At 32.4% G+C, this 14,049-nt stretch overlaps 1 protein-coding gene across 2 annotated transcripts in view; it reads left to right on the forward strand.

Moving 5' to 3' along the window:
- LOC118189231 (FAST kinase domain-containing protein 2, mitochondrial-like) overlaps positions 1-14,049 on the forward strand; it is a 65,913-nt gene that overhangs the window by 25,249 nt on the left and 26,615 nt on the right. For both annotated transcript variants that reach the window (XM_085827455.1, XM_035359807.2), the window contains exon 5: positions 8,481-9,117. In XM_085827455.1, coding sequence (XP_085683581.1) covers positions 8,481-9,117 — 637 coding nt within the window. The remainder of the gene's footprint in view (positions 1-8,480; positions 9,118-14,049) is intronic.

Below are 14,049 nucleotides of genomic sequence, written 5' to 3' on the forward strand. Positions count from 1 at the left end.
CAGAGAGTGACAGCTGTTACTGCAGCAAATGGTGACCCATTCTCTATTAAAATTTTTGCTTTTGTACATGTATGTGTCCAGAGAATTTTGATCATATAGTATATATGTGATATTTTGGGAGATGTTATTGGTGATTATTGTTTTCTTTTAATATAGAATATGCTTGAAAATTTCATTTTGTTTGAGGTTTTCAGAAATGATCAATTGCCGAAATAAGCAGAATTTATTTTATTTTCTAAATTATCTGGATGTGTTAATTATATAATGGTATCTCACCTCTTTTGTGAAACTATCTAATGGCTTGAAAACTTTGGATTAATATTCCATGGAGTTTCTGTTGACACAATTTCCTATTACCATGTTTTCTGCCATATTTTTCTCCTTAGCTTTTTAGTACTAGGCTCTGGAAATTTTTAAATATTTACCTAATTTTCCACTTCTTCATAGCATTCAAAGAACGAGCTACCCTAAATATAAAATAATTTCAATCATAACGTTTTTATCTTAATAACAAAAACCTACAAAGTCAAACTACTTCACAAACTACGTACAAAGTCCATCTGAACATGTTCTTTTTAACTGCTGAACTTATGCCAGCCTTTATGATATAAGAACTGACCAGTCTTAATGAAGCAAGCATAAACTGACATTTTTGCTATGATTGAGTCAGCTGCACATATTAGTTATGAATGATTTGAGGCCTAAGTAGTAGCAGAGACAACAATAAGAATGGGTGAGATTTAAGTCACGGAAAAATAGAAATGAAGATATCATATTATGTAGATGTTGTTATTATGTATATAATAATATAATTATGTAGATATTGTTAATATTACTGTGTATTCTTATTAGAATGTAGGTTTCTTCTAAGAAATAATATTTTTATAGTTACCTGTATTTTATCCAAGACTACTTTTCATTTGTTATATTCTTATTGTAAGTGCATCCTTTGGAAATCGAAATGTTTCCATAATTTTTCTCGTCTCAATTTTCAGATGATAAATTTTGTAAAAAAAGGGGGAATAAATGAGGAAGTATGATATATATATATATATCACACCTTCAATATTTTTTCCCCTATGTGGAGAATTTTTTATAAGAAAACCCAATTTGAATCCAAGCAGTATCTAATAATATAAATACTGCACATCTTAAATAAATAAGCTGTCAGAATGCACTGCATATTTATAATAGTAAGTTAATAAAGTTTTTTGAATAGTAAATTAAAATAAATACTTCTTTCTTTGCAGTTAGTAAATTCAAAATTTGTTTTTACCCTGCTTTAAGAACATTAGTGGGTTTAAAATCTTTCACTGAGGCATTACAGTCTTGAGTTTTTATTCAAAATTTGCTAAGATGTACATGAATTTACATTTTGGTGCATTTTGAAGTTTGGCATCTCTGTTTTTAAGCAATAATAATGCCAAATGTGGTTTACATACTTTGTTAAACTTGTTCTAAAGAAGATCAATGCACTTTTTCTTCAGAAGAAAAATAAGATTAAGAATTTCCCCAAATGAATTATTCTTGGTGCAAACTGAAAAACATGCGGCAAGGTAAATTTTAAATATCCCCATAAATTTTACACCAAAAATTGCAAAATTTGATATCTGGGCATAATTTTAGTCTATTATTATATATCTAATAATAGAACTGAAATATGGAAAAAAAACTGGTGTTATTTCATAAAAAGTCTGATTTTGTGTCAAAATACCTATGTTAGAACAATACTATGTATAAATCTAATATACAGTCAAAAGTCGTTAATCCAGACTCGTCGGGACTTCGGCGATTCCGGATTATAGATCATCAGTTTAAATCTCGTAAGATGCATGCAGAAATTATAAGATTAAAAATAGGAAACCATAATTTATGAAATAAAGAACAATTATGATCTAAAGGGTATCAAAATTTACAAAAAAAAAAAAGCTTAATATTTATTTGTCTACTTTATTAAACATTTCTTTCAATGTAAGTTGCTTCGTTTTATGTGATAATACTTTCTCTTTAATTCTATAAACAAACATAATTTCTTGTTCAGTTACAAAGTTCGGCTGTTCAAGTCCCGTTAATTGCTGTGCCGAGAATACCGACTAACTTGTCAATTGAAATTTTTTCGTTTTCACTAACCTCTCTGTCACATTCTTCATGTCTTTATCCATTTTTTGCAGCAATTCCACTTTTTGTTTGATGGATATCGAAACATACTTTCGTTTTGTACGATCCTTTGGGAGCTCCGAATCGGAAATTCTGTTTGACATAATCGAAAGTTCAAGTTTACTTTTATAGTATTGCTCTTATACAGTCTGCAAAAAATAATAAGCCGGTTCGAAAATTAAGGAACAACGCAATCATCAACATTAACTGAAATCGATAATTAGATAATTTTAGATTATACCGTCCGTTATATATAAAACGCGCACGCAAAAACGTATTCTGCGCTTGTGCGCACTCATATGCGCAGTCGTAAAAGGTCTTACACGCACGCGTAAACGCCTATGTGCATGTGTCAATGCGGCGCATGTGTAGAAAGTTTTTAGCTTTGAGGTCCGGATTATAGATCATTCCGAATTATGGGTGTCCGAATTAACGGCTTTTGACTGTATGTCCTAAATCGTGCTTTTAAGACATGTAAAATGCAAGTTGAATTTCAGCAATTGTATCTCTCCACTGGACTTCTAGTGGAGAGAGAATCACTGTTAGTAAGAACATTGCGCCTAGAAAATAACGTCTTTCTGTGGCAAAAGACTTTCTACCACACAGACTATGAGAAGCGCAAGCCGTTCATGCTTGGACACCCTGCAGATACACATTTATAGAACACAATATACATGCAATACACCCCGTCAAATGAGAAGGCATTAGCTATTTATACAGATGGCTCAAAGACGGAGAAAGGCACACACTGCGCCTACTGTGTACTCCAAGAAGGAGAAGTGGTTAAAACTTGGGAAAGACGACTGGCAGACAAAAATACTGTCTTTCAGGCAGAGCTTCTTGCATTAAAAGCAGCCATCAATTTGGCAAAATAGCAGTTAGGTGTAAAGGTCAAGATATATAGTGACTCTGCCTCAAGTTTGGAGTCCATCCGAGGGCACAAGACAAGGAGTCCTTTGGTGCAAGATATTCAGAAAATTCTTCTAAGTATCTCATCAGATGACAGACCTATGCTGATCTGGGTTCCAGCTCATGTGGGTATTACTGACAACAAAGCGGCGGACGTGCTTGCGAAATCTGCAGCCAATGATTCCAGTAGATTGGAAAATGCAGTAAGTGTTCCTCAGTCCTATTTTAAAAAAAAACCACGCTCAATAGCCTTTTACAAGAATGGCAGAAAAGATGGGAAATGGAAAGCACAGGGAGGAGAACCTACAAGTTCTTTCCAAAAGTTACATGCTCAGTTAATACATACAGCGGAGCACAAACTCAATTCTACACTGGATATGTTCCCTTCCCACATTTTCTTAAGAGATTCAGCATACGAGCATCAGAATTGTGTGAATGTGGTGCGGTAGGTGATGCAGATCACTTCCTCTTCAACTGCCCACAAACCGATAAACTGCATTTAAAAATGCCAAACAGTGAATACTGGCCACAATGGGCGGAAAATACCTGAGGCAACAAGCAGACGAAAACTAAAATAGAGGAGGTAAATCAGGCTATGCTCAGCAAGGTACTAAGAAATTCTCCCCCTCCCTTGAGAATTGTATCTTCGCAGCATAATTTTAATAGCAATTCAAAGTACTACAACAACTGAAAATCAACACTAGAAAAATAGCTCACTCCGTAGAATAATAACAGGACTGTAAGAGCAAAACTATTGTAATGTAAGCATATTACTATCCAGTTTGTATGTACTTGATAAAAGTAATATTGTAAAGCAGTTTAAATGATATTGAAAATCCAGTCAATGTGTAAATGAATTACAAGTTTAATTTGATTATCTCAGTAAAAGTATTGTAAATATGAATTCAGATAATGTTTAAATGTACACATAGCTGTCATGATTTTATGTAACTATCATATGTAACTTGTACTAGACAATGTTTGTAATCAACATATCTATCCTTATACACAGGCCTTGTATGCCCATTTACATTTATATTTTTACACAGAGGAAATATTCCCTTCTGCCAGGATGACTATTAACACTGTAAGACTTTTACTACAAAGTCAGATCAGTGGTTATCTCAGGTGGCGCTCAGTAGAACAGGAGATATATAACTGCTCTATTTTCTTTTGTGCAAATTGTGCATAATCAGCAAATACCAAATAACTAATAGCTGTGTTGAATGATTAAAGTACATGATGAGTTTAAATTTAAAAATCCATCTTAAAAATGGTCACAGTGATTGGCAATGTTTAGAGTAGTATCCTTGATGACCTTGTAGTTACTACATTAATATTGAATGTGTGTATATTCTCTAATTTCATAAATATAGATATGAGAAGAAAAGACTACCCAGTAACTGTGCCCAGTTAGTTAAAGCAGCAACAGAAGTAAAAAGTAAATATAGATATAAAATTAAAATAAATCATTTTTCAATAAGTAACAGTTAAGTTTGTATTCTATAGATATCCTTTAGTTTTGATTAGCATTCTAAAAATGAATTTGTAATTTAAAATTTGATTTCTTTCTAAAAATTTGCATTTTTGCTCTACAAAAAATAAAACAACAATCTTCTTCTTGATAAGCTCCACAGCCTGTTACAGACCAAGGTTGTCTTTACAAGTTTCCTCCACCTGACCCCATTCGGCTGAACAGCCTTCCATCAGTTAACTCCAATTAACCTAAATTTTGCTCGGCATCATCTATCCATCTAGTAGGTGGTCCTCATTTTCGTCTTACTCCCTCAATTCTCGAAAAGGTCATCTTTTTGGTTGAAAATGCATCATCATGTCTAAACACATGGCCCAGCCATCTGATATGAGATGTCTTTACGATTTTCAATATTTTCCAATATTTTCCATATAGTTCATAATTATAGAGAATCCTCCACATGCCATTTTGTTGTACCGGTCCAAAGATCTTTTTTAGTATTTTTCTTTCAAAAATGGAAAAATCAGGTCTTTCTCTGCTCTGTTAAATATCCAACATTCACTTCTGTAATTGGCAACAGGCCTTTTTAAAGTTTTATATAAATTTAATTTAATTTTTTATGCTGATTAGTTTGGAATTAAGTTGTTTTTTAATTCCATAGTAACATCTATTTAGCCATAAATATTCTATTCTTTATTTCAATTTTTATATCATTGCAACTTGTGATCAATGTGCCCAGATATTTAAATTGTTTTAGGTTTCAAAGATATAACTTTATTATCAAGGGGGATAAACCAAAAGTTTTATTAGATGCAATCATAAATTTTGTTTTGTGTTCATTAATGATAAGGCCCATCTTTCTTGCTGCATTTTCAAGTGAGACGAAAGCCTCGACGACAGGTCGTTTTGATCGCTCAATGTGATATCAATATCATTGGCGAAAGCCAGCAATTGTTTGGTTCTGTGCAAGATGTTTCTACTTGTGTTTATTCCAGAGTCTTTTTATGACCTTTTCTAAAGGTATATTAAATAGCAAGCAAGATAGTGAGTCTCTCTGTCTTAATCCTTTCTCAGTATAAAAGGGTTCTGAAAGGTATGTTGAAATTTTTATTCTACATATCACCTTTTTTAAGAGTCATCCTTATGAGGCTTATCAGTTTCTTCGGGATATTAAACTCTAACATGGCTTCAAGTACTTTTTCTCTGTCAATACTGTCATAGGCAGCTTTAAAGTCAATGAACAGGTCGTAGGTATCATTGTTTTATTCTTTAGTTCTTTCCAAGATCTGTCCAATAGAATGCAATTAATCAGTTATTTTTTTTCCCTTCTGGAATCCACACTGGTAATTCCCAATAACATTAGAAGTATATGTAAGCAATTATTTATACAAAATAATGGAGAAGATTTTATATGAATTCAGTAAGGTAATTCCTCTGTAATTACAACATTCTAGCTTGTCTTCTTTTTTATAAATAGGACAAACAGATTCTTCTTCCCACTCAGTGGGCATTTGTTCCTGTGTCCATATGCAACAAATTAGATGATGGATTCCTTCATTTAAATTTGTTTTGTTGATATTTAGAAGCTATGCTTTGATGCCATCTGGTACAACTGATTTATTATTATTTAAATTTTTAATTGCCAGTTCAACTTCGTATAGAGTTGGTGGATTATGCTCCATAATCTCACATTGACAACTCATAGTAGGTAGCGCCCACCAGCGGCCGAGCGGTAAAGTCGCTGAACACTGGTAGTTCAGTCCGAGGTTCGAATCCCGCGAATGGGCTGGCTGCATGAGCGTTTTTGTGGTTTTCCCCATGTGTAACGTGTATACGAACCAGTTTCCCTTAGAAAGTCCTCCATGAAGGCATCCCTCCCCTTAGGCAGATAGCCCTCGAGGCTTTGCCATAATCACACACACACATAATAGGTAGCATGTTGTAAGTAGTTATCTCCTCTTCTCTAGCCGAAAGCAGACCCTTAAAACACTCATGCCAAGAAACCAAAACTTCCTCCATGTCTGATGATTTCTCCATTATTTTTTCTACAAGTTATTTATTGTTCTGGGATTAAAATCAGCTCTGATATTATTTATCAGCTTATAAAATTTCCTAGCTTCTTTCTGTGTTTTTAGATTTTCAATATCCCTGTTAACTTCATCCAGGTACAATCGCCTTTTCTTTCTATGAATTCTCTTCTCCTCTCTTCTTAATTCCTTGTACCTTTCCTCTGCATTTCTAGCGTAATCTCTTTGAATCATTAGTCTATATGCCTCATTCTTCCTTTTTGTAATCTCACTGCATTCCTCATCAAACCAGTGATTACATTTGCTTTTTCGGTATTCTGGTATTGTATTCTCAGATGCTTCAACAATAATTTTCTTTAGATTTTGCCAAGCATTCTCAGGTGTCGGGGTTCCTCCACTTGTCGACAATTTATTCTGTAGCTCTCTCCTGTACTTCTCAATTATCTCTGTTTTCTTCAGTTGTTCAATATCAAGCTTTTTAGATTTTTGTTCCCTCCTTTTATTGTAAGATCTGTTGATCTTATAGTGCAATTTCAAAATAATTAGAAAGTGGTCAGAATCCACATTCACGCCTCTGAATGTGCGTAAATCTATAAGACTGCTTCTGTGTCTTAGATCTATCAGTATGTGATTTATTTGATTTTGAGTTTTTGCATCTGGAGATCTCCAGGTGACTTTATGTATATTTTTACGCTTGAATGCCGTACTCCAAATCATCACATTAGCAGAGAAGGCAAAGTTCATAAGTCTAATACCATTCTCATTTGACTCCATGTGTAGACTGTGGTTTCCCACAAACACATTTAAGTCTTCATTGTGACCAATCTTTGCATTAAAATCACCCAATATAAATTTTATATCATTTGAGCGACATTCACGAAGAGTTTTATCAAGAAGGTCATAAAATTTGACCTTTGATATGTAGCCTACAAATCCTCTCATTCACTAGCTTAAATTCAATGATTCTATCTCTAATTTGTTTACCAACAATAAAACCAGTTCCAAACTGATGTATTTTGTCATGGCAGCTAAAATAAACACTGAATTATGTTTATCAACCACTCCATTGCTAGTCCATCTCATCTCTAGGATGGCCAGCATATCTAATTTATACTCAATAAAAACATCAGTAAGTATTTTCAAAGCTTCAACCTTTATATAAAGAAAGTTCTTATGTTCCATGTCTCAAATCTCAAATCCGATTTCAAACTAGATCGTTGGGAATGTGGAAGACCAGTCTGGAAGATTCCTTTTGAGGTTTCTGAATCAGAAGTTTTTACGAGGCATTGGCCTTGTGCTCAACCCAACCTGGAGGGCCAGGTCTCCATATTTATAAACCCCCTGGAGGCAGGAGTACCCAGCTATACCCCCAGACGCTGGGTATCCATTTTAGTCACCTTTTACAACATGCATGAGCTACATTGAGACTACTCTTTCACACCCGGTCACCACACGGGTGAAAACAACCATACACCCCAAATATGTTCTTAACTGCTTTAAAAAGCTGACTGTTTTAAGCTTAAAACACTGAATTCTTATTCTTTGGAAAGTATTATGTATTTTTCAAAAACAAAGAGCATTACTGTATATCATAAGACTGTATGTGTCATTTGTGCGGCTTATGATTTGCAAAGTGATGGAGCTTGGTAAAATAGGTTAACAGTCATAGTGGCTGATTTAACATTTTTTTATTCCCAAGAAGCACATTCTTAACACGAATAATCAGCTCAATCTGCATACCTATTCTTGATAAAAATTTAAATTAGTCTTTTTTTTTTTTTTTTTTTTTATTTTTGTTGTTGTTTTAGAAGTATGGCATGTGGTAAACATTTTTTTTTAATATAAATCTCTATCACTATATTTGAGTATCTTTGATTTTATGTTTGAACTAATATAAGACAATATCATTTCAGAAAATTGTTTCAACTATTATAGAAAGGTCTCCTGTGTTGACTACTGATCAAGCAATGACTATAATATTTGCATTACTAAATCTTGAAACTCCTGTAGATGGGTATAACGAATTGCTTAAAGTGTCATTTGATGTCTTATGTAAAAATATAGAAATATTACATCTAAAAGAAATTATTCCTGTTTTACGCGTATGCCGAAATCAAGGTTTTTACCACGGCCCATTTTTCTTCTGTGTTGCTGAAGCTATTGTGGCTAGTAAGTGGAATTTGCAGAGTACATATGAAATATTTTTACATTTTTACAAGTTAAGTTTTTGTCCTTCAAATTTAATGGACTACCTTGTCGATGCTATTTGCTCAGAAGCAGAAAGCGTGAGGACTACACAAGAATATTCTCCCCTTAGTATTGTTGAATATTTGACAGCAACTGGATATCAACCCCCTCGAGTCGATGAAGCTGTCAACGTCTTGTTTTCGTGTAACAGCAGAATAGAGCAATTATATGAAAATTCGCCAAATCTTGCTGTGAAATTTGTAAGCTGTCTTGCCATGCTAGGCCAGTTTCCACCAGACTTGTTAACAAGAGTTCTCAACGAAAATTATTTATTTGATGCATGGAGCCTTAGTAAAAAGCAAGGTAAGTTTTATATTTAATACAATTTTAAGCTTTGGTCATTATTTCAAACATTGTTTTCGTGTAATCTTTCCTTTTGTGCATAAAATTTTTCAAAAATATTTTAAGTGGTTTTATCTGTTGTATAGTTAATGCCAGAGTAAGTAAAAAGATTCAGGTTAGTATAAATATATATAATAATTTACAAACTGAATGAAATACAAAATTAAGATTTAAAAAAAAATATATATATAAAAACCAGGTGAAAACTGTGAAAGTTAAAATTAATAAAATGAGCATTTTCACCAACTTGCAAATGAATTGGCAAATTTTCATGGAGTTGCAGATAGTCAGAAAGTACCAAAAGATCATTAGAAATTAAGTTGTTATGTGGTTATATTTTTTTAAATATGGCTAAGCATATAGGGCTATTAGCCTAAGGAGAGGGATGCCTTTGTGGAGAAGTTTCTAGGGTAACTCGTTTGTATTTACAGTGCACATGAATGGTCCGTGAAAATACCATTTGATTCTTTAAATAAATAGCAGGAATCCCAACTGTAAAATTCAGATCTATGAAAAGTAGTCTTCACAAAATATTTTGTGAATAACTTGCAAGAATGATAATTTTGTTTTCTTATATTGCAAATTATTACATAACCATTTTGAAAAAAGTCATTCATGCTTCCAATGCTTAAATTGAAATAATATTGTAAAATTTCAACCAGGATTTCATCTTTGATCCCACAGGTAAATAAATTTAGTATCAAGGGACTGTTTGAAGTGCAGTTAATTTACAACAGATTAAAAACCTGATGCAATGTTTGTTAATTCTGCATCTTGTGTTATGTTGAAAGAACATTGTGGGCTGCTTCATTACTCCATTACTTCCTGATTAAATATTTTATTTCATTTCAAAGGTAGTACTTGAGTGAGTGTTTGAATTAGAAACTTACAAATGAATTTTGACAATATCAAAAATACACTTATGTAACAGAGTGCATTTTTTCTATATTTTACACTGGATCATCTTCACATTTACAATGCCATGGGAAATTTTGTATATAAGAAATATGGCAGTGGGACTAATCCAACTTCTCACTGAAAAGCAGTTTTAATGGTATTATGTATAAAGATGATATTGATTGATCTGACTCTTGATTATGAATGAAACAGAAAGGAACAGCATTTGATATAAAAATATGTTTTATTACACACACAGAAATGAGATTCCTACCGAGAGCAATCTATAGCAGTCTTTCTCCTCCAACGGAACCAGCCAAAAGAGACTGAGTCGAGAGAGAAGCTGTGATGTAAAACATAGCATGTGATGTGCGCCTCTTGCTGATTGGCTGATCATCACATCTCTCGCTCGCATGAATGAAGTGTTACATGTATATATTATGGTAAAAGTCTCTTCTTCATTCTCTGTGGTGGAGCTGCATGTAACTTTCAGGATCAATTAAATAAAATAAAGTTTAATAAAGCAAAAATATGTGCATAGGAGCATGTTAGCTATGTTGCTTTAGGCTGTGTGGGTATTACTGAGGGGTGGCAATTTCAAAAAGACAGCAAAAATTGAAAGTTAAAATATATGCTGCATAATCATATAATATTTTTATACTAATTTCAGCCTCCTAGATAACGATTATCGATAAAAATTTAATTGAAAGTAATCCAAATCCATTTATGGCCTTGCAGATGTTGCTGATAATGTTCAGAAACCTGCTGGGACAGAGATTCCTGGAAACTGAAATTAAATAAAGTTTTTTTGATCAAAGATTATTCTAAGTAGAGTAATATGCTAGGATTGATTTAGATTAAAAATTATAATGCCCGAAAATATAAAAAAGTGGTTGCCGAACTTATTTAAAAAGACAACAAAATTTTGTTTTAATATATGATGTTGATATACATTTACTATATAATATTTTATTTATTGGTATGTGTAAACCTTATATTGATATTACTGATTTTTATTAATTTTTGTCCTTTTTTATCCAATGTAAATAATATTTTCAAGTTCATCAAAATATGCATTTTTATTACTTTTTGCTTCATTTCCATATTTTACAAATTTACACTGATCTGGGAAATGTTTATAATCTCACATTAACAGGATTATTATACTTTTAGAAAAAATCCTAACAACCTTGTCACTTCCCTATATAAAATTATACAGATTCTTCATCTTTTGGGTATTTTTTTTTTTTTTTTAATCCGGGGGATATTTATAGCATATGTAGTCATCGTGATTTTGACATATATCAGGCAAACTAAAAGAGCATTAAAATTTTGTATCAAGGAGTCTGAATCTTATGTTTTAGAGAAATATCAAAATTTGTGTCAAACTAAGATTGCTTATTTGCTTAGTTTTATAAATTTTACATTGACATGTTTCTTTTAAATTAGATACTGTTCAGCTTTCCACCAGCAACCATGTAGTATGGCAGATTTTGTGATTTTTGCCATGTGTGGTATGAATATTAGCCAAAATCCCTTAAAAAGTCCTCCCCAAAGGCATTCCTACCTGTAAGTTGATAATGGTCTTTGACATAGTCCGACTAAATTCCAATGAGATATTTGAAATATTATTTAAATTACAGAAACTTAATATTTGCTGAGGATAAATTTTCATTATCCTCTTAATTTTTCAGCTGTTGTAAAGTATGTATACTTCCTTTATTATTATTGTTGTTTCTTTTTTATGATATAAACAAAATTTACTACTTAATATTCATTCATTATCATCTCTGTATAGTCTGTCTATCATAAAAAAAGCTCTCGCCAATTTGTCTGAAAATGTCTGTTGCCATATAAATGATCCTTGACCTATTTTCCGTAGGGGTATCTTGAAGATGGATGGTAACTCTTTTACCCTGAGCCAACAGTCTCCAAAAACAAAATAACAATAAAGCAACCCTTGGTTCGCCCCTATTTGAAATATACTAGCCCTGTTGTTATAGCACCACGGGCACTGTTCATCTCATAAACAGACAGTATTTTAAACTTTCAAGTTGGAAAACGTCAGATTCACATATTTCAATAATTCTGTTTGTTCGCTCAAGTATTTAATCAATCATCATATTTGATTAAGTAATAAAAGTATTAATTCAATTCCCAATTATATTATCAGTAACTACCTTTTTCAATAGAGCAAACAGGAAAATGGATTTTTTTCAATTTGCAAAGCATATGATGTATCACAACTCTTGCCATTTTACTGACCCTTAAAGTAAGAATTGTGGTGATCATTAGTATTTACAGTTAAGAATTTTTTGGTTAAGGTATTATAACCTGTATTTTAAATGCAGACATTTGAATTTTGTATTCTGAATTCTGTCATAAATTCTCATTTAATTTTTATATAACCATTAATACTGCATGAAACTTTTTTTTTAAAGTTTGTAAAATAGTAGACCATGAAAATTTTAAAAAGCATCTACAGTTTTTACTGTAATTAATAATTATGTTGAAAGAAGTTTTCTGTTAAAAAATGTTCTCATAATGAAAAAAATATTCAAAGATACATATTTAGGAAGAAACTAAGCAAAATACCAAGTTTTCAAACAATTTGAATGAATATGTTTTTGCTATTTTGTAACCTGGAAAAATGCCTGCTATAGCATTCCTATGGAAAGTTATTATAGTGGTGTAGTTAGATGAGAGCACACGGAAATGATCTACCCTGGATATTATTTTTACGTCAGACACAATTTTTTCTTGAATATCCTTTTTATTTAGTATTTTTTATTATTTAATTACTAATAAGCTTTTTTCAGTATATTGGCAGTCCTTTTCCTTGCCATATTATATCCAAAATTGATAAAATAAAGCAATAAAAAGTTTGGTTATATTATTATTTTATTATATCATAGCAAATTCGTCTCATAAGCACATAGTCAGTACACAGTGCAAAAATGTATTGCTTTCCCCTCTAAAATTCCTGATTCATCAGTAGTTTTTTTTAAATCTATTAACAATATTAATTGTATCTTTTAAGTATATTTAGTTCAGAACTATGTTCTTGAATATTGTTAGCCCTGACTGTATAACAGACGAACTGTAGCTGCTTCAATAGAAAACATTTTTTATTTTATAAATCTGTGTGGTTCTTCCCTCCCCATGTGTTTTATGACCTTGCTAGTCTCATGGCATCATCTGTAATTGATATTGTGAAACATTTGCTCTTGGTCTTTGCAGTTTCAGGGTTAATGGTGATGTCCACCATTACGAAGTACTTGTGAAGGTCACTGTTCTTAACTTGCTATGCTTTCATGGCCAGGTAATGTCTTTTCTGTGATGCAAACCTAGTGCTGCAGAGTGTCTTCCCGGGACCTTAATTTGATAGGTGTGATGTTTGAAAGTCAGCCCACATAGGGACTGGCAATAGGGAGGGCAAATGGGCCTGTTTTGAGCCTGTGGTCATGGATGAAAGACTCTGTTCTGTTGCTGCATATTTTGCTGTTAGATTGTGGAGTAAAGATTTTTTTTTTCTTCTTCTGTTTTTCAAATTATAGCTCAATATCTCTTGCATAGTTAAATAAATTTTGGAGTTATTGCCTAGTAATAACGAATATCTTGAAAACTTTCAACGAGTTTGGATATTATTGACATAAATTCATAATCAATTGCTTTTTAGTTTTAGACTAAGGCTGCAAGGTTGGTATGTTAACTTATCTTCTAGCATTAATATTGGTGTTGGTAGCTTCAGATTGACTTGAAGCAACAGAGTGAGCAGTTTTTTGTCATATTGGCATATGTAACTCCAAAGACAGGCGAAAATGAATTTTTTATGCTTGTCTGTTTTAAATATCAGGCAACCATAAAAGCTAGCTACTTGAAGTCCATTATAGTTACAGCAAATTAATTTTTTTGATGCATTTAAACTCGCATGGGAGGAGACATGAAAGGAGAGGACCTGAATACCATTGACAACATGGTTTAATTCTGCAGTTA

The sequence above is a fragment of the Stegodyphus dumicola genome, chromosome 12, assembly GCF_044657685.1.
Source record: "Stegodyphus dumicola isolate Sdum_Otavi_A_Nest chromosome 12, ASM4465768v1".
Classification (NCBI taxonomy): Eukaryota; Metazoa; Arthropoda; class Arachnida; order Araneae; family Eresidae; genus Stegodyphus; species Stegodyphus dumicola.